General features: G+C 29.3%; 7 protein-coding genes and 4 pseudogenes across 11 annotated transcripts, besides 4 other annotated features; 4 read left to right on the top strand and 7 right to left on the bottom strand.

The window, feature by feature from the left end:
* Positions 1 to 161: 161 nt before the first annotated feature.
* Positions 162 to 5,657: a mobile genetic element.
* Positions 1,024 to 1,448, bottom strand: TVAGG3_0060180 (annotated as a pseudogene). Its single transcript has one exon. A coding segment is annotated over exon 1 (425 nt).
* On the bottom strand, positions 1,723 to 2,727 carry TVAGG3_0060170 (MULE transposase domain-containing protein; the record flags this gene model as incomplete). Its single annotated transcript, XM_001319768.2, has 1 exon — positions 1,723 to 2,727. A coding segment is annotated over one exon (1,005 nt), but the record flags the coding sequence as incomplete, so codon positions are not given.
* A 6-nt stretch (positions 5,658 to 5,663) lies between the features above and the next one.
* Positions 5,664 to 6,159: a mobile genetic element.
* Positions 6,160 to 6,957: 798 nt separating this feature from the next.
* Positions 6,958 to 9,386: a mobile genetic element.
* On the top strand, positions 8,508 to 8,948 carry TVAGG3_0060140 (uncharacterized protein; the record flags this gene model as incomplete). The annotated part of the gene is made up of 1 exon (XM_051221369.1): positions 8,508 to 8,948. The coding sequence occupies one exon, from the start codon at positions 8,508 to 8,510 to the stop codon at positions 8,946 to 8,948; it is 441 nt and encodes a 146-aa protein (XP_051106355.1).
* Positions 9,387 to 11,702: 2,316 nt separating the features above from the next.
* TVAGG3_0060120 (DNA/RNA polymerase superfamily) lies at positions 11,703 to 12,785 on the top strand (the record flags this gene model as incomplete). The annotated part of the gene is made up of 1 exon (XM_051221368.1): positions 11,703 to 12,785. The coding sequence occupies one exon, from the start codon at positions 11,703 to 11,705 to the stop codon at positions 12,783 to 12,785; it is 1,083 nt and encodes a 360-aa protein (XP_051106354.1).
* A 175-nt stretch (positions 12,786 to 12,960) lies between these two features.
* TVAGG3_0060110 lies at positions 12,961 to 13,743 on the top strand (annotated as a pseudogene). The gene has a single exon. A coding segment is annotated over exon 1 (783 nt).
* Positions 13,744 to 14,564: 821 nt separating this feature from the next.
* On the top strand, positions 14,565 to 14,860 carry TVAGG3_0060100 (annotated as a pseudogene). The gene has a single exon. A coding segment is annotated over exon 1 (296 nt).
* A 135-nt stretch (positions 14,861 to 14,995) lies between these two features.
* Positions 14,996 to 21,496: a mobile genetic element.
* TVAGG3_0060090 (uncharacterized protein) lies at positions 15,411 to 16,073 on the bottom strand (the record flags this gene model as incomplete). The annotated part of the gene is made up of 1 exon (XM_051221367.1): positions 15,411 to 16,073. The coding sequence occupies one exon, from the start codon at positions 16,071 to 16,073 to the stop codon at positions 15,411 to 15,413; it is 663 nt and encodes a 220-aa protein (XP_051106353.1).
* TVAGG3_0060080 (phage tail repeat-like family) lies at positions 16,646 to 17,378 on the bottom strand (the record flags this gene model as incomplete). Its single annotated transcript, XM_051221366.1, has 1 exon — positions 16,646 to 17,378. A coding segment is annotated over one exon (733 nt), but the record flags the coding sequence as incomplete, so codon positions are not given.
* TVAGG3_0060070 (uncharacterized protein) lies at positions 19,484 to 19,825 on the bottom strand (the record flags this gene model as incomplete). The annotated part of the gene is made up of 1 exon (XM_051221365.1): positions 19,484 to 19,825. One exon carries the CDS (start codon positions 19,823 to 19,825, stop codon positions 19,484 to 19,486), a length of 342 nt encoding a protein of 113 aa, XP_051106351.1.
* TVAGG3_0060060 (uncharacterized protein) lies at positions 19,858 to 20,664 on the bottom strand (the record flags this gene model as incomplete). Its single annotated transcript, XM_051221364.1, has 1 exon — positions 19,858 to 20,664. One exon carries the CDS (start codon positions 20,662 to 20,664, stop codon positions 19,858 to 19,860), a length of 807 nt encoding a protein of 268 aa, XP_051106350.1.
* A 150-nt stretch (positions 21,497 to 21,646) lies between the features above and the next one.
* On the bottom strand, positions 21,647 to 23,283 carry TVAGG3_0060040 (annotated as a pseudogene). The gene has a single exon. A coding segment is annotated over exon 1 (1,637 nt).
* Between the last annotated feature and the right edge of the window lie 40 nt (positions 23,284 to 23,323).

Here is a 23,323-nt window from a genome sequence, read left to right as displayed (position 1 = left end):
GGCACACGTTAGGGATAAGAAAACATTTAGGAGATTATGGGAAATGTTCTGAATTCTTTAAATCTAGTATGTACGAGAGAGTAAAAGAAATTAGAAATAATTATTTTCATGAATAAAAGATTCACTACCATAATGAAATAAAAAATAAAATTTTTTTAAAAGGGCGCGTAAAGGGTTGGCGTCCTAAGGCGTCCTGATGTAAACTATTCAATTTTTAAGAAGTTTACACCATAATTGAATAGTTTATGGCGTCCTGAGAAGAGATTTCAATGGGTATGGCGTCCTAAAAAAATAGAAGAAAATGATTTTTTCTCGATTTTTCTAGAAATTGAATTTTTTAAAAAAGAAAAAAATCAAAACGTATACATTCAAGAAAGACTATAAATGAAGATTTTTCTATTTTTTTTCATTCTAAAACATCTTTTTTTGGATAATTTTTTTTTTAATAAATATGTAAGAAAGATTGAAGAAAAAGTAAATTTACTTTAAGAAAATTCGTTTTACATGATGTAAGACCCATAACAACTATAAATATTCAATTATTTAAAATAAAAAAGAAAAACAGATTAAATGTATCTCACATCAAAATCCATTGACCTAAGGATGTTAAGTTTCTGTTTTTAAAAGTTGATATTTTTTTTTAATTTTAAGAAAATTAATAGCATGTTATTAGACAATAGGAGTGTAATGATATTGACTAAACAGAAATGAGAGAATAGAGATATAATTTTGATAAGCAATATTGCGAACAAATTCTGAAGTAAAATCGCGATCAATAATTGAAAATTACGATCATGTACTGAAAAATGACGATCAAATTGAATGAATAGAATTATATCTAAGAAAAAATAAATTGTATTTAGAAGATGAACAAAGAAAGGTGTATGCTAAAAATCATTTAACAATAAATGGAAATAAAACGAAATTGTTAAAAGAAAAAAATGAAAATTGTTAAATAATATATTATTTTTTAGTCATAAGAATAAAAATATAGTAGTTATAAAAGGAATTAGACTTCATATATCAATTCTTTTTCTCTGTAGATGTGGAACGTTTGCTTTTCGATCTCTTTCGATGAACTTGAAAATATAAGTTATTATCGCTGAGAATCCTTTCCGAAATAGGAGCTTTACGTTTAGGAGGATTGTCGGATGAATTTTGTTTTTTATTGTTTGATTTTGTTGTTATGGAAGATTTTTTCTTATTTTTTTCAGAATTTTGCTTGCTATTAACTGAAACTTGTTTTGACGGCCCAACAATAGCATTTGTAGTAGGAAGAATTCCCAATAACGAGCGCATTTTCGATAATTGTTTTTCAATATGATCAAGAAGGTCCAGCTTATGTTCTAGATTACTAGACATTTGATTTGTAGAAGGATGGTTTTGATTTTCTGGTTCTAAATCTGTAGAGTCTGCAATATTTGAATTTTCGGAGCGAATTGGAGCATCTGAACCTTGATTTGTATCGGCTTGCTCAAAATTAGTTTGAATTGGAGTGGATGAATTAAAATCTGGATGATTTAATGTTTCATTAAATAATGCCATAATTTTTTCTCTTTTTTCATTAATAAACTTAGTGATCATTGTATCTTTATCTGTTAGATCGATCGATTTGAGTATATCTGCATCATGAACTGGAATATTTTCGAACAATGAACTCGATTCTATGGAACCATATGGAGAAATCTCGTTCTGAGCCAAAGAAAGATCACTTACGTTGTATTGTTTGATAGAAAAAATTGTTTTCTCAAGTTCTTTTTGAAAGCAGTCAAGAATATAATTTTTGTAGCTATCAGTGATAACGGTTTTTATATGGCGCTCGATCTTCTGGTTATTTTTGATGGCGTTATATTTATCTAATTGGATTTGAGATATCTTCTTAATAGCTTCATAAATGTTTGGATGTTTTAACGAAGAAAATTCTGAATGCATACTCTCGAGGCAATCATTAGTGAATATTGCAGTTGCATTATTATATTGAGATATTAAATTGTAGTGCGGCAACCAAACTTTGTTGAAATAATCAATATAATCTTTGATCGAATCAACTTTATTTTGATTAATTATATGCATTGTAAGTACAAATTCTTCATGAGACATGAATGGAGTAATAGAATATAGCTTAAATAAAGAATTTTGTAAAGTATTGAAATTTTTTGTATAAAGTGCTACAAGTTTCCTGTGTAAAGCTTGTTTGAAATGAAATAGGCATCCAATTATACGGACTTTAGGGAAAATTTGTTGAAGTGCCTCTATCATTCCCTTTTCAAAATCACAATGAATTTGAATTAGCTTTGAAAATTGAATACCCTTGACAGTAAAAATATATTCAAATGCCTTCTTATAAGATTCAAATGTGCGGTTTTTCATGAATATAAATAAAAGTGGTAGATATTGATTTGTTGAAGGTTCACAAATCATAATTGTTAGCATCTGTCCTTTTTGAAAATGTTTTGGTGTAATTTTAAAAGTTCCATCGCAAAATAAATCTGTGGCTTCTTTTGCAAATTGAATTGCCTTCTCAAAACCAAAAAACATCGTCTCACAATTTGCTTGAAAATCATGGCCAATGAAAAACTGCTCGCCATTTATTAAACAAAAATTAGCAATTTCATCGTCTGTAATTTTTTCTCCAACAGAAAATTTTCTGGACTTATTATAAACTTCCCTGACCAATGAATCTTTAATTAATGGGTTTTCATCAGTACCAACAGCAAGTTCTGTCATAAATTTTTTAATCTGCTGAAAAGTGCCGTTGTCTTCAGAAAATTTTGCCATTGCCTTATTGTATATTTCTGTCAGAGTCATTGATTTATGAAGATCATTTTTTTCATTTTGTAACTTTTTAAATTGTCTGCATTCGGGTATATGTTCCTTTTGTAAATCTTCGGAAACTGAACTGTTCTCAATTTTAACTAAATAACGTGCTTGACAAGAATGATCGATGCAACGGTAGTAACGTTCAATATTATTTGAATTAATAATATTTGTATGATCATGCGAATAAAGCATATCTTTGCGAACAATTGTATCAGGATATTTTCCAGTAACTGCGGGAATATTTTTAACTGCAATATAACTAAAATATCTTCTGACAGCTTTAGATTCATTTTCGGCGTATTTAATATTAAAATATTGAAGAACTTGTTTGATTATATTCGTTTTTTCATCTCTCGATGTTGATTTTTGGTATTTATCAGATTGTTCCCTGATAAATATTTTATTTTCGTCTGTAAAGTTTGCTCTTTTTTGATTAAATATAGATGATTTTCCCATTAAAAAATGAAATGATGCAAAATTTACGAAAACCGTTCGAAAATTGAATCAAAAATGAAAAGTAATACTTAAATGAGGAATTCTTTGAGATATTGGTCTTAGATTGAATGTAGCGTCATTCTTATATAGAATATATATTCATATCATCGGAAATATGATAAAAAGCATATAATAAATGTCAAAAAAGTGAACAAATAAGCAAAGATATTTTTTAAAAAACAATGAAAAGTAATACTTAAATGAGGAATTCTTTGAGATATTGGTCTTAGATTGAATGTAGCGTCATTCTTATATAGAATATATATTCATATCATCGGAAATATGATAAAAAGCATATAATAAATGTCAAAAAAGTGAACAAATAAGCAAAGATATTTTTTAAAAAACAATGAAAAGTAATACTTAAATGAGGAATTCTTTGAGATATTGGTCTTAGATTGAATGTAGCGTCACAAATTTCACAAATATAATTTACTATACAATTTTATTCATTTTTTTAAAATGGCTGACGACAGTCTGTATCAACTAACTCAACTAGTCAAGCATAATGATTATTCTTCGGATTCATTAAATCAACTTTATCAATGCATAAGTACAATGACAGAAAGATCAATTGGATGCTTGAATTGGGATAAATTTTTCAAAAAAATCACAGTGACTGATGAAGTTCTTTTACATTTTTTAGCATCCGTTTTAAACATTGAAAAGATATCAGAATGTTTCAAGGATTCTATTTTTTATCACAATATTAATCTTGAAAAATTCAGTAATTTAACTGAAACAGAACAACAAACAATTTTAAATTCCTACAAAGCGGATAAATTTACATATTACATAATGTGCTCACAAATTGTAAAATCAAACTGGAACAATTTATCCCAAACTTTAGTTAATATTGCAAATCAATATTTGCCATTTTTAGATGAAGAAAAGCAAATATATATATTTACTGAAATAACTGGCAATTATCAAAATTTTGAAATTTCAGTTGCAAACTTGTTACTTTTTTATGAAAACAATGAAGAAAAATTAAGCAACTGTTTTAATTTAACATTGTTCCAGCAAATTTATTCCAAAAATGGAATCGAGCAAATGATATTTTTTGCTGCAAATACAATTTGTTGCAATAACACTTCTATCAATTTTTACAATCTCCTTGAAATTGAAGAAATGAATCCATTTGATTTTTTTTATTTCTCAATTCAATATAAAGAGATATTAAATTGCAATGATTTTCCAAAAGTTACAGAAGTAATCACAGGTTTAACCTCAGCTTCAAATATTAATGCTATTATGCGAATTTGCCAAAAAATTTTGGATAAAATTACATTTTATAAATGTAATTATTGCCATATTACCTCAATATGGAATTTTATCACAAATGCAGCAATAATTCTTCCTGATGAAGATTTATTAATCAATTATTAAAATTCATAGAAAAAACAGAAAAAGCAACAGATGAATTATTCGAACCGGAGAATGATTTGGGTTTCTATGAATATTTAAATTCGATTTTCTCAGATATTACATCTGCGAGAAATAAGCAATTTCTCTTGGAATTTCTAAATACCCATGAAGATGACTTCACTTATGATCAAACATTGTGAGGTCATTTTTGATCAACAAATTAATTGAAATTCCGATCAAAAAAATTCACAAATTGGATCAAAAAAATCGAATCTCAAGTTAAAAATAAAAAATTTCTACATTTTTATCAAATTTAGATTTTTTTTTCAAATCATGCGAATTGATTGAATAATTGCATATTTTATCCCATGCATCTAGAAGTATGTGTAATATTTTTGCTTTCATCAAGAAATTGTCGAATTTGATCTTATTTTTTTTGAAAAATATACTTTTAGAAAAAGAAATAGTGATTGAATGGCTGCCCATGCTGTAAAAGGGTTATTTTTACAAGTAAAAAAATTGTTATTTTTCGAGCAAGTCGAGGCTTTTTTACCATCTTATTTTTGAAAAATTTACGAAAAATTATATCTGAAAAAACACTTCATTTTGATATCTTACAATGATAAAATACCAATGTTGCTGGGATATAATAGCTACACCTGGACATCTACTACATTAATGCGTATGACAGGTAAAGTTGATTTCAAAAGTATAGCCTGGAAAGATTACAATAAATCAACGATAATTCAAAAAAATTTCTTATAAGTTAACATAATAAAAATTTAATTTTTATATTGCTTGTATTATACTTAAGTATATAATATATTTAAATCTTAGAATGAAAATTCGGGACGCCCTAGCTATTCAATTTTCCCTTAGGACGCCCATAAACCTCTCAAAAATGTGATGTAAATATCACAATTTTGAGAAATTTACACTAGGACGCCTTAGGACGCCAACCCCCCTTTTTTACCTTTTTAAAAAATAAACTTCTTACGAAAAATTAAAACTTAGTTATGTTTATTATTTTATTTTTTTATTTTGTATGAAATGAGCGTCAAAACTAACAACGTTAAAAAATTAGGATTCACAAACGAGGAAATAAAGGATATATTAGAGGAGGTGGGTTATGAAGTTGATAAATATTATTTAAGAAATTGTCAAAAATTTGCCGAGTTATTAAATGATTTAGATTATGATGGAAAAATGAATAAAGATGATGTTATAAATTTCTTATATCCACATCTGAAGAAGAAAAACCTAAAGAACCTGATGTTTTCCCCGAATATTATGAAGAACGAATTAAAGATGATGAATACGATGAAATTGAAAGACTGAAAAAAATAAGAGATGAAATAGATGAAAAAATTAAGGAATTAAGAGAAGTTGAAAAATATAATGAAAATGAAGTAGAGGGTTTAATGAATATCCCAGCTTCAGAATCAGAAGTTCAGAAATCTCATGAAGAAAGATATAAAAATTATGTCTCAGAATCAACACAAAATTTATTAGATGGTGAAATAGACGAAACACTTTCAGAAGAAGGTACTAAATTTATTCGTAAACATAAGTTACAATTTAATTGATATGAAGAATACCCCTGTATCCTACTTTCACCACCTTTAGATTCCAAAAAATTCAAAAAAGCACTAAAAAACGTGACATATATGCAACTAATACGATTAAGAAAGAAGATCATGATATTTACACAAATTATTATTTAAATAAATGCACGGGTGTTGATAAAGTTTTTGATTTATTAGATAAAATATCAAAAGAAACCATTGGAACCTATAAAATTTTGTGTGATTGTGGTTTCATTATTGAAGATACTAATAATGTTTCATATGAAAAACAGCACCGAAGGAAGACGAAGTGGAAAGGTCTATACCATTCGTTATTAAGAATATAAAAGATATGAAAACGTATAAGCATTATATTTATTCATTTATTTCAGAAAAAATGGAAGCAACCCATAAAACATCTTCTCATCATTTTATAGCTATTCATACATTCCTTTTCAAAGTTGTGAAATTAAATAAGACAGGAATTAGATTTAATGTATCAGGGTACGCATTCTTGAGTAAATTAAAATGTATTCGTCACGTCGCAGATGATAAAAATTTATGTGTTCTTAATTCATTTTATGGGCTTTAAAAAATAAACTTTATTTTTATTTATTTTTTAATTTTTTATTCTTACATAAATGAACAAAAACGGAACAGCTAAAATGAATGATAATCAAATTAGAGCAGAAGGTAGAAGGTTATTTAAGGATGGGCACTCATTAGGGTGATGAAAAAAATCAAGTCTAGCAAAGTCAATATATTAAAAACAGTGAAGACTATTATATAGCATTATAGTGCACAAGCTCAAATATTTAGTGATGCATTTCTCGAACTTATTTTATTTATAAGTTAACCTTGAAACATGAATTTTAGTATATCATGAGCATATTTTTTTCTAATTTTGCAATACTTATAATATCATACCAGGATTCATGTGGAAGTCTAATATTTGGTATATAATATTCTTACAATAAATGTATTAATTCAATTATATTCAAAATGATGGGTCGCAATTTTTACTGAAATTGCAAATTTAATTTCAACAATGAAATTATTGTTTAAAAAAAATAGCACAACAGCAAGATGGACAATCATATATAGAATTATAATGCTCCATATAATGCTTTGATTTGATGCGTATATAATGTTATTTTTCGAACATCTTTGTAAAAAATTGATTTTTGTAATTTTTGAAAAAATTCGATTTTATTTCGAGATTTCCTCTATAGGTGAAGTATATTGAACAATATTCCTATGGGAGAAAATAATTGTAAGTATGAGTACTTTCATTAATACTATGGGTGCCATGGTTATCGCTCAAACGATCAAGTTATATCTCGATTGCGTAAATTGAAATTTTGCTATTTTCTAAATTCACGGCAACAACATTCTTTTATCCTGATCGTACATCACAATATTTGAATGTGCGACCATTTGTTCAAGAAACCGTCAAGTTATTCTTCATTTTTCATGCCGCGGCGAACAAAAGCAGTTGCAAAGCGTATAAAGAACTTAGTTCAAAGCGCGAAAAATAGGGTAGAGCCATATGTCGTCAACACTGTTGAATTTGTGCTATCTGTATTATTGAGCGGCGCTACATTTTGCCAATCAGAATTTCAATTCATGCTGAATAACATCAAAGTTCCGTCAGAAGCTACATTTCATCGAGTCCAAGAAAAGGTTGGTCGTGTTATCATAGAAGTTGCCAGAGAATCTGTTAATTATTGGAAATCTCGAATGAGAAAATGTTCGGGACTTTTGTTTGACGGTTCTTGGAGTCAGAGAAGAAATGCAATGTTTTGCTATGTACAATTTGTAGAAGAGAAACTCAAAAAAATTGTAGATTGGGAAGTGATATCTAAATCTTTTAAAAATTTCAAAGGTAATTTCAACGGAAAATCAAATGAAATGGAATTTGAAGGCTTAAAAAGAATGCTGAAGCGTTGGAATAATGAAAAACGTGTAAATTTTTTTGTGCATGATGGCGATGTCAAAATTGTTTCTACAATCAAAAATACGTTCAAAGGTATCAGAGAATACAGAGATCCTGGACATTTTCTTAACAATATACAGAAAAAGCTCAAACTGCCAGAATTCAGAATCTTATCTAGCATTTCAAAGAATTTATTGCGTTGGCTTAGGCAACTTCTCAATGACACACATATGTCAATTAAAACAAAGAAGTTTTTATGGTTGAATTCCGCTAAACATTATGCCGGAAATCATAAATTTTGTCCAGATCCTGAAAAATGCAAGATGATTAAACCATGGAAATATGCAAAAAATAAAACTGCTATAAAAACACTTAAAAAATTCCTCGAAGATACCGTAAAAATCTTTGATATGGTAAAAAAGATTCATTCAACTCAAGTAGTTGAATCGATAAACCATATCAAAGCAATGCTTGCTAATAAAAATATTAATTGGCATGCTTCTTGGCCAATTAGGATGGCAGTCACAATATTGCATTTCAATGAAAGTATGTTTGAAACGATTGTAGCAATAAGATACAGGTTAAATTTACCAACAATGCCAGAAATGATGAACAGATATTTCAGAATGTATGATACAACAAAAGATTTAATCAAAGCATTCAAAAATTCAAAGCAAGTTCAAAAAAAGTTTGCGGCATTAAGAGCTATAAAGAGAGGTCTTCAAGCTACCGATGATCGTATTACTCTTAAATCACATAAATAATTATTAAATTTATTTCACCCTCAAAACATCATAATCTTGCACCTTCTTTGAATAAACACTTTCACCTTCTATTTTTAATTAATGTTTTTTAATTGTCCAAAATTTTTAGATTATATAAGATATAATTTTTTATAAAAGTATTATTTTCTAAAAGATAAGTATATATTCTTAATCACAAAACCTAGCATTTTATCATATCTATATATCAGCTTCCTAAATATAATACTCATATAGTTAGTATGATTTTAATGTTTTTGAACATGAAACGAAAATATGATTACAATCATATAACATAATGGAGTTATTGATATAACTTATATACATGATACATTAAGAAGTCTTCTAACAATCTAGATATAGTTGTAGATTCCTATGATTCCTTTTATATTGTGAGATAATAACATTTTTATGCTGTCAGGAGCCTATGAGTGCCCATCCTTAAACGCTTCTATAACATTCCTGATGGTGTTAATCCTAAAACTCGTAGAAGCTATTTAAATGAAGCAATAGATGCATATGAAGGGTTTGACATTTCATCAGAAAGTGAGAGATTAGCGAGAATGTTAAATGTTAATATTGATTTCTATTATTGTGATCCTCAACCAGAAGACGTGGACATAAATAAGGTAGACTTTCCATTAGCGGAATCAATAATGATAGATCCAGAATTTGAAACAGTAAATATTTTATTAACACAGAGTCCATGTGGAAAACTTCACGCTGACAGAATAACAGACGTTGAAGCACTCACCGGCTATAAAGTTTGTCCATATTGTAAAGAAGAAGTTTATTCTATCCGCGATGATCCAGAAAGGAAAAAACAAAGAAGATTTTTAAAGCATTGCGAGAAATGTAAAGAAAATAATGGGAGATTAATTCAAGACGTTCAGTTGCAAAAGATCCAGCAACCATATGCACCACATATTACGAAACAGAAGATATATCAGTGGTTATTAGCTCACAATTTGCAGAAATATTATAAACCGACAAGATATTATATTACTTTTGACTTTGAAACATTAGAGACTAAAGAAGAATTACAACTTTCTGAGTGTGCAACTTTGAATGCTTACTTAAAACCATTCATGGTATCATCAACGGTTAAATTAAATGATAAAACATATACGAGGAATTTTTGCTTAACTTCGAGTGATTCTTTTATTTCTGATTGGATTGAGTTTTTATTTTCAACCTGTTCATTAGTTGCTAAATCAAATATTGAACAATATGAAGAATTATTGAAGCCGCAAACGGTGGGGACTTTGTCTCATACATTAAATGAAAAACAGAAGGAAGCATTTAAAGAACTTCTAGATGAGGAATTCAATAAAGTGAATATCATAGGTTTTAATTCGGGAAAGTTTGATTTAAATTTAATTCTTCGTGATTTAAACACTGCAAAATGGAAAATAAAATCAATGCTGGGTTCATCTTCTCAATTTAAGCAAGTCATTGTAAAGAAAACAAACGTTCCATATGAATTAAGATTTATTGACATCAGAAATTATATAGCGGGTGGGACATTAGACCAATTCACTCAAGATTTCGGAAACAATAAATCACGTGTTAAATCCTTTTTCCCTTATCAATTTATCACATGGGAGAATTACGAAGAAGAATTAGATAAAGAGGAACCATTCACGAAAGATTCATTTTATTCAGCATTAACCCAAGAAACTATATCAGATAGTGATTATCAAATATATCTCAATGATGCTAAAAATTTTAAGAATAGATTAGAATATTTTCATTATTGCAATAAAGATGTTGAAATTATGATTGACCCAATTGATAAAATTATTGAAGAAACATTTGTTTATAAAATTGACACGCTTCATAATCTTTCTTTATCATCGAATGCTTCAATGATTCGTTACGCTTTAGCATATAAAGACTTTAATCCTAATGAAAAATATCCTGAGGAAGAGATAGAATCAAGTTTTGAATTAACGAAAAAGTATTGGAAATATAAAAATTGAATCATATAAGAAACAAGATGAAAAAGCAGAAAGAGATACTAAAAATAATGTTTCAATGGATGATTTTCAATACTATCACGATTTAATCCTTTCATCTAAATGCAAAATGTGTGGTAAAGCGTTTACATATGCAAATAAACCAACATTAGATAGAATCGATAATGAAAAACCACATACCAAAGAAAATTGTCAGTTAATGTGTTGTTATTGTAATGTCGTAAAATCAAATAAAGATGAAGATGTTCAACGTTTAAGAATCAATTTAAGAAATTATGCATTAAAAAATAATTTACCAATGACTTTAGATTCAGTTAAAGCTTATCACATTCTCCGTAATGGAATTACTGGTGGTCTATCAAATGTTCAACATAGAGTAAATCTTAAAGGAATCACGCACATTAATAAACTTTCATATAGTCCAGAAACTAAAACTGTATCAAATGAGGACACCACCAACATAATGACTCATTTCGTTGGTGTTGATTTTAATTCATTATATCCTTCATCATTTTCATCTAATCCTCATGATTTCATTCAATATACTGACCATAAAATGTATATGCCGGGAAGATAGAATGGTGTTATCATTTGTGATACAGCAACAAAGAAAGCAAAAGCACTGGGAATTATTAGAAGAAAAAATTTATTCGTGGCTGAAGTAAAGGGTCACATTGATGAAAAATACATTAATGATTACATAAACTTTTTACCGATAATAAGAAACTTAGATATTATCACAGATGAAAAAACAATTGGCAGTTTTATGTATAATTACATGAAATCAAACAATCTACCAGTTGACCAGAAACAGAGGAAATTAACTCAGTTAGCATCAACACACATCCAATATCAACCATTTTCTTCTTATTATCTTTGGTATCTAATAGACAGATTTCATTTTATCATCGATGATATTCAATCAATTTTAACATTTACTAAAAACACTTGTTTTAATGAATTTGCGAACGAATTTATGAACGAAAGACAAAAGGCTGAATTAGAAGGAAATAAAGGAAAAAGTTTATTTTGCAAGATTTCACTTAATGGATCATATGGTTACGATGCAATGAATACACAAAATTACACAAAGACTAAAATAATGAATGCACAGAAGGCACGCGTTGCATGTATGTCAAATAAGTTTAAAAACATAAGAGAAATAGGAGAGGATACATATCAAGTGATGCTCAAAGATAGATTTTATAGATGTGATACATGTTTACAAGAGGCATTCTTCACTTTAGATAACGCAAAATACTGGTATTTAGTTTTCATTTATGATTTTATGTATAAATGCATGGATGTTAATTGTTTTCATTTCATTGAAGGTGATACTGATTCATCTTATTGGGCAATCGCTGGCGATCCAAATCTTCCTAACACTCAAGCATTTCAGGCGATTGTAACCGATAAAAAATTTTATGATAAAAACATTTTCAAATTCGCACCATTTGATTTCTTCTGTTTTGATGAGAAATTTAAACCTAAATTAAAGAATAAAGCTGAAGAAAAAGCACATGAGAAGAAGTTATTGGGTTTAGCAATTGAGAAACAAGGTGATAACATGGTGGCGTTATGCCCTAAGTGTTATACATCATTTAATGGGATGATAGGTGAAGACTCCTTCAAAAAGATTGCACAAAAAATGAAAGGTGTTAGTTTACGACAAAATAAGCAATTAACACCTAAAAATTATTTGGATATAATAAATGATAAAGTTATTTTCGATGGTCAGAATATTAATTTACAACTTAAAAACGGGTCAATGACTCGCCTAACAATCGGTAAGACTGCATTAACAGGAGCACACACTAAGGCTGTATGTTGTGAAAATGGATGTTGTATGCCATTTATTTAATATAATTTAAAAACGTAGGGGTTGAGTCATGAATTTAAAATTTTATTTTTAATAAAATGCTACAGAAGAGACAAAAGGAACTGTTAATAATGTGATTCAATATGTAAATAATGGTTTTGATACTATGATTCAAAGAGGTGGGCACCCTTAAAACATTTATTTTATTTTTATATAAATGGATAATGCAGATTTAGAAAATTTAATTGATGATTTAGTACTTAATCAATATTTTCCTAATTATTATGAATTAAAATCATATCTCCAAAAACATAATAACAATATAACGGGTGATGATATGGGTTATTATTATCGGTATTATAAAAATGAAATTTTGAAATATCATGATAAAATAATTTCTAAAATTAAAGACAAAATTAAAAATAATGAATATACAAAGGGAAAAACTAAATCACAACTTAAACAATTGAAAGATTTCAAAAATAAAGTATTAACAGAAAGAAGATATTGATGATTATATAAATTATATAAATCCTGAGCCGCAAAAGCCAAAGGAACAAAAAGCCAAAGAAGAAAAAGCCGAAAAAACAACACCAAAAGAGAAAGTAGCAAATGTTCAACAGCTAAAGTGTGCAAAACGCCCAGGTCCTTCAGACCATAAATGATGCACAAGCTTTAATTTATGATTCATTAGTTAAACCATATTCAGCCGACTTTTAAATGAAGATCAACTTTTGGAATTCATCCTTCAACATAAACTCGAAGCGGGAAAGTATATCAAACCTTTATATACAGCATATTTAAAACAAATGAATAGAATACATCCAGAATTAATGAAGGGGGGAATGAAATCCAAAACTTCATCATCCAAAATCAAAGCAGATAAAATTAAACCACTTGCAATACCAAAACCTCCAACGGTAGTACCTCCTCCTTCAGTTAATCCTTCATCATTCACTTTATATATCCATTTCAAACATTAAAGAAGCAAAAAGATTTTAAAAAGGATTTCAAAATATTAAATAAACCAACCGACCCAAAAATTCAACCGTTAAAGGAAAAATTAAGTCGCCCTTCATTTGCACCATATCCATATTCATACGAAATCGATCATTTAGAATATTCAAAAGGAACGTTACTTATTTATTTGCCATTAACATTAACACCAGATATTATATTGCATTCCGTGAAAGGGAAAACAGAACAGGAAACAAGAAGAGCTATACAATACTTACTAGATCATGAAAGAGTAGATAATATAAGGGGTGATGGTGATAAAGGATTTCAGGCAGCTATGGCTCATTATTTCCCACAAATTAATTTTTACTTTTCATCCTCTCCATATACGTTTCATAATAAAATAGTTGATGCGGTAATGAGAACTCTTAGAGATGCGTTAGGGGTTAACGGTCAGATATACTGGGATGGAAATCATGACTCCATCATACAGCAGTTAGTTATATTATTACAATAATACATGGCATAGAACTATAAACATGAAACCAGTGGAAATGAAAAATGATATTCAAAAAATGGGAATATATTAAAAGCAAATGGAAAGGTTGAATGATGTTAAACGTGAACAAATTAATTCGGGGCTCATGAATTTTAAACAAGGGGATAAAGTTTTGATTCATCTCGATTATGGAAAAACTAATAAATCAATGACAAAAAGAAGACGAAGATTTGACACAATAGCTGAATTTGTTAGATATATTAACGGCAATGCATTAGTTGAAGTTGACAATAAATTAATAGAAATTCCAATTTATTTTATTACTCCATTATATTTAAATAAATTTAATTTTTTATTTCGTAAAAATGAGTGACAACGAAGCATCCAAGAGTCCTGATTCAATTAAGATTCAGAGTCCAGACGATGAATATAAAAAGAAACTAAACAGAATTAAATCAAAAAATGCTATTACAAAAAGAAGCCGCAATGCGGTGGGGCTGAAAACGATAAAGAGAGGAAAGAAATAATCGAAAAATTAGAAACTTACCGTTCAATCCTTAAACTGAGTGAAGCAAAAATAAAAGAATTTAATAGAATAAATAAATTGATTGGAAGAGATGAATTTAATAAAGATGAATTTTTAAACTCAATCCAAATTTAATTTTTTCAGTGCTACCATGTTACCGTGTGCTACCATGTCAATTAACTTCTCTTAAAAATGATGACAACATGACATTTTGACAACACAGCAGGATTAATGCAAAAATAAATTCAAACTTCATCGTATATGCTTTGTGAATGTCTTACAAACACGTATGAATATCTTATGCGGTGGGAAGCCAGATGGAAATAAATTTACGTCAAATATGCAATTTATAAAATCTTATGTCGACGGGCTACGTAGCACAGTGGTCTAAGGTGGTGTTATGGAGGGGTCAGGGTATGTGGTTCGAACCACGACAGTGCCGTATTTTCTGATTTTCTTTGTTTGTCTTGTTTGTCGTGAATAAAAAGTGTCATAAAAGTGCTCTATCTTCCACGGGAATAAATAAAAAATTTACTTTATTTCTTCTTTATTTCTTTGTTCCCGTGGAAGAAGGGTTTTGCTGTTTTTTCTCAGCCGAAATCAATGATTTTTTCATTTTTGGAATCCTTATCGAATGAGGAATCTTTTCTCTCGTGGAAGCTTTGACCAAAAATAAATGGTTCATTTACTCACAATATTTTTGTACAAAACGACCCCAAACTTTTAACTTCTTTTCTGCAGCTTCTAATGCTATCTTAGCGAGTTCATATTCTCTAAATTCTCTCTTTAAATCTTCTTGTTCCCATTGGTCTAGTTCGTATGGAGAATCTCTATAACCATAACATATCTCACGTTCATGTTCTAATTGTTTTTCACACATTTTTCTAACTTCTTCTTCAAACAAAGGTTTTGCATTCTCTACTGTATCTTCGAGTTCTTCTTCATCTAATTTCTCATGAACTTTCTTGTCTATGGAGTCCATAATTTTTCCAACTGCTATGCAATATTTTGGAGAAGCCCACATTGCTATATAGTTTATAAGTCTTGGGTCTACATACATTCCTCTAACCTGTTTGATTTCATCAGGAATTCCTGCATGAATTTTGTATAAAAAGCAACAGTCCGAATTCCGGCGGTTGCTATATTCTTCACAAAACGCCTTATAATACTCTTCCCAGGACTTATTTTCCAACAACTTTCTAAAGTCTTTCCTAAACTGCTGACACATCTTTGTTGCATTAATGTAACCATCCTTGTCTCTACGTAAGACTTCAATACCATTATAAGTGCCTTTTGTGAATGTTTCGCCATTAGATTTGTTCGTGAATGTTTTTGCTTCGACTGACATTTCTGTTCTTACATACAAAATAAAAAAAATAAAAATAATTCATAATGTTGTCATCATTTTTAAGAGAAGTTAATTAACCTGGTAGCACATGGTAACATGGTAGTAGTGAAATAAAATTTTGTTATCAGTTATTTATTTGAATGGATTCGCTAATGTTCCACCTTGAGTCACAACACTTGCCCCGGCTAATTGTGAAGAACCTGGGATAAGTACTCCATGAAATGATTTCATTGGTATCATTAATTTAGAAATAGTTGGCTTAATTAATTTTGTCATTTATGATAAAAATAAAATTGCATAATTTAAATTTTTTTCTTTCTCATTTTCTCATTTTCTCATCCTGTTTTGGTTTCAGCAACTTTTCAAGTTGTTGTCTTGTCAGTAACTTTAATTTTAACTTTGGATCAAATATTGGGTTTCCATCTTTATCTCTTCCAATAACACCATATGGTAGAATCTTCATTTATACTAAAATAAAAATTTAAATTATGCCGTTCGCTCTTTTGGAGCTCAGGACTTTCAGTCCGTTCTAAAGTTTGTTTCACAAACATTGAGCGTTCATTGAACGCGAAACCATGCGAATACAGTCACAAATGGTGGCATGTAATCTTTACCCGAGCCTGTTGGATTTGTTGTGAAAGTATGGACATGATTTCCTCCTGGTTCAGTTTGTCGAAAAGTCTTTTTTGTTGAATCGTTATAAGATGGAGATAAAACGTCATAACCAGCTTCATAGTCTGAGTTGTATAATGGGTGGTCTCTTAATGAGTGTCTATGGTCGCCAGAAAAGTTTGTAGTTCCCGTATGAGTGTGCGGTGGAAGGTTTGCTTCTTTAATTTTCTTCGAACCTCCTGTTTGCTTTGAATATCTAGCACAGTATAAGAATTTATCTACAATCTGCTTCCACGTACCAAAACCTAAAACTGTTTCTGGATTTGTTGAATTCATTGACGTATAAATAGAACCAACAGGATATAATGTTTGAAGTATTTCATTTTTCATGCTTGTAATCACATCATTTACTTCCGACTTCTTTGCATAATTTTCATCAACATAAGTTTTATCTGCTTTAAGGTCTAAACATCCTGAAACCCATCCTGTATCAGCTTTAACTTTAAAAGTCTCCGATGTCCATTCCTTATCCGCCTTCTTCTCTAACTCATCGTTAACATAAGTTTTATCTGCTTTAAGGTCTAAACATCCTGAAACCCATCCTGTATCAGCTTTAACTTTAAAAGTCTCCGATGTCCATTCCTTATCCGCCTTCTTCTCTAACTCATCGTTAACATAAGTTTTATCTGCTTTAAGGTCTAAACATCCTGAAACCCACCTGTATCAGCTTTAACTTTAAAAGTCTCCGATGTCCATTCATGATACCATTCAACCTTTTCTTTAATTTCATTATCTTTTTCATCAACATAAACCAAATTTGCCTTCTTCATTAACTCACTATCCACATATTCCTTATCCACCTTCTTCATTATGTCATTTAGGAAACCTTCTATGAATTCCTCATTTAAATTAAATCTTCCAATCTTCAAAACTTTAGGAAATGCATTTAATGCGTAATATCTCTGTTCTTCTGGTGGAATTGATGTTATATCATCCGTTATTCCTTTAATTTTTGAATTCATAAATAAAATTTCTTTTATATTTGATATCACTGCACCACCTTTGCAAACGAATTCGAAACGGTCATTTTTCAATACTATCTCCAAATCTCCATATTTCAACCTTTGCGTTTGTTCTGCCGTCTTTGAATTATATGCATATATGGCGTATGTAATGGTCTGAAGGACCTGGGCGCTTTGCGCCTTAAGTTGTTGTGGTTGCTGTTGTTTAATCATTTATTACGATTTAAAAATAAATATTTAATCCGTTATCTCATCAGCTATTTTCTCTATTTGAAATTGCCATAATATTTCATTCATAAATTCTAAATCACAATCAAATAGGTCAGTTATTCTAAATTTAATATTTGATAAATCTTTTGAATGAAGAATAAATGAATTCCCGGATAATTGAAACGGATATGATAAAGAAAATGTGTTTAAGTTGATGGATAAAATGTTTTGTATTGATGGGTAAGAGTTAGGGTCTAATGTTTGATGTGAAAATCTCATTGGGGTATTAACTTTATCACATTTGATTAAAATGAAATTGGAACCAGTGTCAGAATACAAAACATCCCCAACATCTTTTTCAAAATTTAATATCCCCAACAATGAACGAAGATGAGGAGTACAAAATTTAATTTTCAGCGGAAATTTAATAAGGTTATTTATTTCATCAAGTTCAAAAAGTTTATCAGGTTTTGATTTAAAATTTTCTTCATACCATACGATAAATGATTCATTTAAATAACTTAAAATCATGTTAATATCCCATTTCGCTATCACATTATTTATATACATATCATACGTTTTTTCAAGGTCATCTTTAATAAATGATATATAATCTGAAGGGTCTAAAAGAATGGGATTAAATTTACCACTCACAGAAACGAGAGTAACATTATAAATTCCGCTAACTGTTAAATTTAATTCACAGTTATTATTCGAAATAATATTGATAATTGACATTTTTATTACGATTAAAAATATGGTAAAGCGTTATTTTCCAGTGATAAATAAAACTAGAATAAGATTACCTCAAGAATTCATAAATTCAACGAATAAGAAATTCATTCATGTTATAAATTTTAGTGTTTTCAGAAAATATGAGTCAATGTCATATTCATCAACAGGTTATATTTCACTTCATTCAAATTTAGTTCAATCAAACCCATATAATGACCATTTCATAAGATTTTCAGATGGTATTAAAAATGTAATTGATAGATTAAAATATGAACAGATTGACAATATCGAATTTTTGGAATTTTGGTTTAAATATCCCGATGGAAAAAAGATTGAAGTTAAAGATAAAGCTGATACTATAACAAAAACAATTACAATGACCGATCCGGATAGTGGGGAACAAAAAGAAATAAAACAAACGATAGAAACTGGTGAAAGGTCAATTATTATTGATTATGATTCAAAGGATTATTATTCGATAATGTTAATGCTTGAATATTAAATAGCCTTAACAAAGAATTTTTCAAGTGATATTTTATATTCATCAACTATTTTATTATAAATATCATTATATGTTAAATGAAGTTCAGTTGTTGTTCCGTTCTTTGATATCTTAATTGTGCTAATATCCTTTATAGGATTTATTTTTGCAACTGTTCCGCAGCATGAAACCTCATCATCTATGAAAAATTGAATCTTAACGTCTGAATCTTGAACATCACAAAGAATGGCGATAATGTGAATTAATGATTCATAAGGTAAAATAATTAAACCGGATTGGTCAATTAAATTTATTATTGAATCATAATATTAATTATATCATTATTATATTCATGGTAAATTCATTAATTCAGAATTAATGTCTATTTTATATGGGTTCTCGATGTTTGATGAAAGAGGGGGGTATGTTGGATAAGTGGGAATTTCAACAGGTTCTTTACCGGGTTCAGATAAAATGATTGGGTCTCCATTCTCATGGTTTTCTTCATTCTCCTCATTCTTCGGTAAGTCACGAGTTAATAAATTTGGTTGAGTTGCTGACCTTGTTAATTCAGGGCTAACATTAACTTTAACATTTTGAATAATTCGTGATTTATCATCATTTACGTTATAACCAACCGTAATCTCTGCTTTTGCGTTAGTGTTCTTTTGACTAGTGAAACGTCTTCTCATTTATATTCGAATAAAAAAATATATTTAAACTTTTATTTTGCTGGAACTTTTGAATCTATTATTCCCTGTATTTGTTCATGAAGTTGATTTTTAGCTGTTTCATCGTAATTAATAGACCTAATATATTCATTAATTGCATTCTTATAATCATCTGATTTCTCAAATTTTCTTTTATCTGATTCCTTAACTAAATCATAAGTTAAACCTCGTTGCTGATATAATGGTTTCTTAATTAAATCTTTGAATGCTTGAGATAAAGCACCTGATGCAATTCTTGCTACTATAATTGGTTGGAATTGCTGTTTAAGTTCATCTTTAACATTTGCGAAAACTGGATCGAATAAAGCAACTTTAAAGAATTTCTTAGCTGAAATTTCAGGTCTAATATTTGCATATTGACCATCAAACTGGTTAGAATATCGTGGTAATCCATCCGGTCCCTCTTCAATAGCATTTAATTCTTCATTGAAATAAGAATATGGATTATGACGGTATGAATTAATTGGACCATTTTCACCTTCTCCAATGTATTGTTTAACAGCTTTTCCATTTTCATCAAATTGCATAGGATAACGTTCATTATATGCTTTACGTTTAGGATAATCAGTTATAGTTAATTTATAACCATTTATGACTTTAATATTACCTTGACCATCAGTAACGAAAACTTCATTTATACCATCAGGTTTTCCATTTGGACCCGTAATGTCTGCTTCGTGTGCTTCCCAATTTGGACCTTGACGTTTGGCATATGCTTGAGCTTCTGGTAATGTTAAAACGTTTCTCATTTGTTTAACATCTTTTTGAAGACCAGCAACAATATGAACTAATTCTTTCATTCCATCAGGAACTTTCATAGTTCTATTATATGCACCCTTTTGTTTGTTCCTTGTTTTAATGGAACCTGTAGAAGATTTGCTATTTCTGTCATGTTTAATTATAAATAAAAAATAAAAATTAATTATAAAAAGTTAATCAAATTTAACACTCCTTTATTTAAATCAACTATTATTTTTCCATGTTCACCTAATTGCTGATATTGTGTGTAAAGTTCATTAATGCTCATTGGTAAATTCACTTGATAAAGCATAACGTTCAACTGTTGACGACTAAACCCACTGAAAATGAAAAGGTTGATAGATTTGATTTAATGTTTGTGCTTAATGCTTTGAAAGTATTGAACAGCCATAAAGAATGAACACTGAATGTGTCGACATTGAGTTAATAACTGATTAAAATATGATTTCTCATTTGTTATTAGTTTTGATTTCACTGCATCATCTAGAAAAATGAGTGAATGCAAAAATTCTCTATCAAAATTTGAAATAGAAAGTGTTTCAAATAATTCATCCCGTTGTTTATCAATAATTTTATCCTCTAATCCTTGCTTCTTGATTGTATTATATAATTCTTTATACATTAAAAAGTTTTTTAAATAATCTTCTGCTTCTTCTTGTGATAAATAAATAATTGGAATTTTGATTAAATGCTTTAAAGATTCAAATGTATCATCTGAAGGTGAACCTGAACGGTTGATATAAATTAACACATGTGAATAGGGGGAAGTGTTAGCAATAATGATAATTTGTTTTAATATCGTTAATGTTTTACCTTTATTTGTTTACCAATTGCTGCAGTGATTGAATTTAAGTAACATTCAGAATATGGAATTTTCATTAATTTTTCCTTAGATAGAGCATTTCTATTATCACTCAATGCTTCATTAATCATATCATCTACGTATGTATTATATACTCCTGCTAATTCTTCATAAGGGGTGGATGAATTTAAATCCATTTAATCAAAAATAAATTTATAATTTTAAACATTTCTATTCATCAATATTTCATCATATGAACTTCTATACTGTGGTGGTGTACCTGTTGGATGATATTTCAAACCTTCATCCGGTGTCCATGTCCAATATGTAGTCCTAGTAAACCAAACCTGAGGAGGATTTGTCACCTTTGAACAGTAAGTGTCATTTTCACCCTGAATGATTGGATAAGCTTTCACTTGTACTGTAACTTGTGAGTTGAAAGTTTCTAATCCATCAAAGAATATACCCGCTCCATCACGTTGAACTGGAATAGTGCATAAGAATGAAGTTTGGTCTTTCCATGTTCTAGCTAATGGCGTGCCATCATCATTCAGTGGTCTAGTTAATGAGTCCTCGTATTCTTCTGTGCATTCATTCACTCCATCTAAATCAGAAGCTTGAAGCATACGTGTAAAGAATATGTCGCCCACTGTGGTCATCGCTTGATCGGGGAAGTTTCTGGAATCTATAGTGACCTGAAGACCTCGAAGCATTGGATTTTCTAAAACGTTCTTTGCATTGCATTCTTCGGAAATGTTAACACAACATCTGTAACATTATGAAGAGCGTATGAGAAATCTGAGCTAATACCTTCAGGAGTGATGCAACCTCCATTTAGTGAACGAACGTCAATATGTTGAGCTGGAATCATGAATGGATCTTCCTTACTGAATAAACGTGGTATTGCTTTAACTGATTCTTCAATTAAACCGTATCCTGGTGTAATGCATTTATCCTCTAAAACTTCCATCTTTGTGCATGAAATAATAACGTCATCAACTGTTGCGTCAGCAGATGTAGCGGCTAAGCTTGTAATTAATTTGGCAGGAAGTCCGATTTGTTGGAATTTGCGATCATATTTATAAACATGATTCATAATCTTTTCATAATTTTCATCAGTTATCTTTTCATAAACGTAATTTTGTAAATCAGCAACTCTTAACGGGTCAACCTGACAAAATACTAAAGTATCCCTGAAAACATAATATTTAAGAATGATATCACCAAATGATTTAGGATAATCATCGAACGCCTGAAATGCTAACAAATCATTTACCGGAATAATCATATCAAAAGTGACATCAACTTCTTCATTTGCTTTCTTGAAAACTTCTGAAGGGTCAATATATTTACCACATACTGAGTTATCATATTTTTGAACATTATTATATAACGAATGAACAAACTTTTTAACTTTCCTTTCTGATTTTGGTTTATATGTTGCAAATGCGAAAGATTCACGGGCGCAATCCATCTGAAGATAACCGGCATCACCTCTTTCGGTTTCTACTTCTAATTGTTTAAAGCTTTGATTTGATGATTTGTAACCAACGAATAAACGCATGCATTTAAAAGCGGCATCACATGTGAAAGCTTTATTTGAAACTAGAGTTGCTTTAACTTTGCGTTTAATATATGTGTCACCTAATTGGTTCACATCATGAGCTGGATTTGTAATTCTTAAATGAGTTTGTTTATCATCAAAATATGGAGCATCAGAGTCATAGCATGAACTTTCAAGTTCTCTATAATATCTTCTACCGTCATTCTTTGCGAATATTTCATTTATCTTTTCGAATGAATGAAACACATTTCCATTAATCGGTTTAGTGTTTGGCACTAAATAGTTAGTCGTCATTTATTAATAAATAAAAAATCAAAATTAAAAGATGAAAATG

Source organism: Trichomonas vaginalis, chromosome IV (genome assembly GCF_026262505.1).
Source record: "Trichomonas vaginalis G3 chromosome IV, whole genome shotgun sequence".
Taxonomy (NCBI): Eukaryota; Parabasalia; order Trichomonadida; family Trichomonadidae; genus Trichomonas; species Trichomonas vaginalis.
This window is presented reverse-complemented; position numbering and strand designations above follow the sequence as displayed.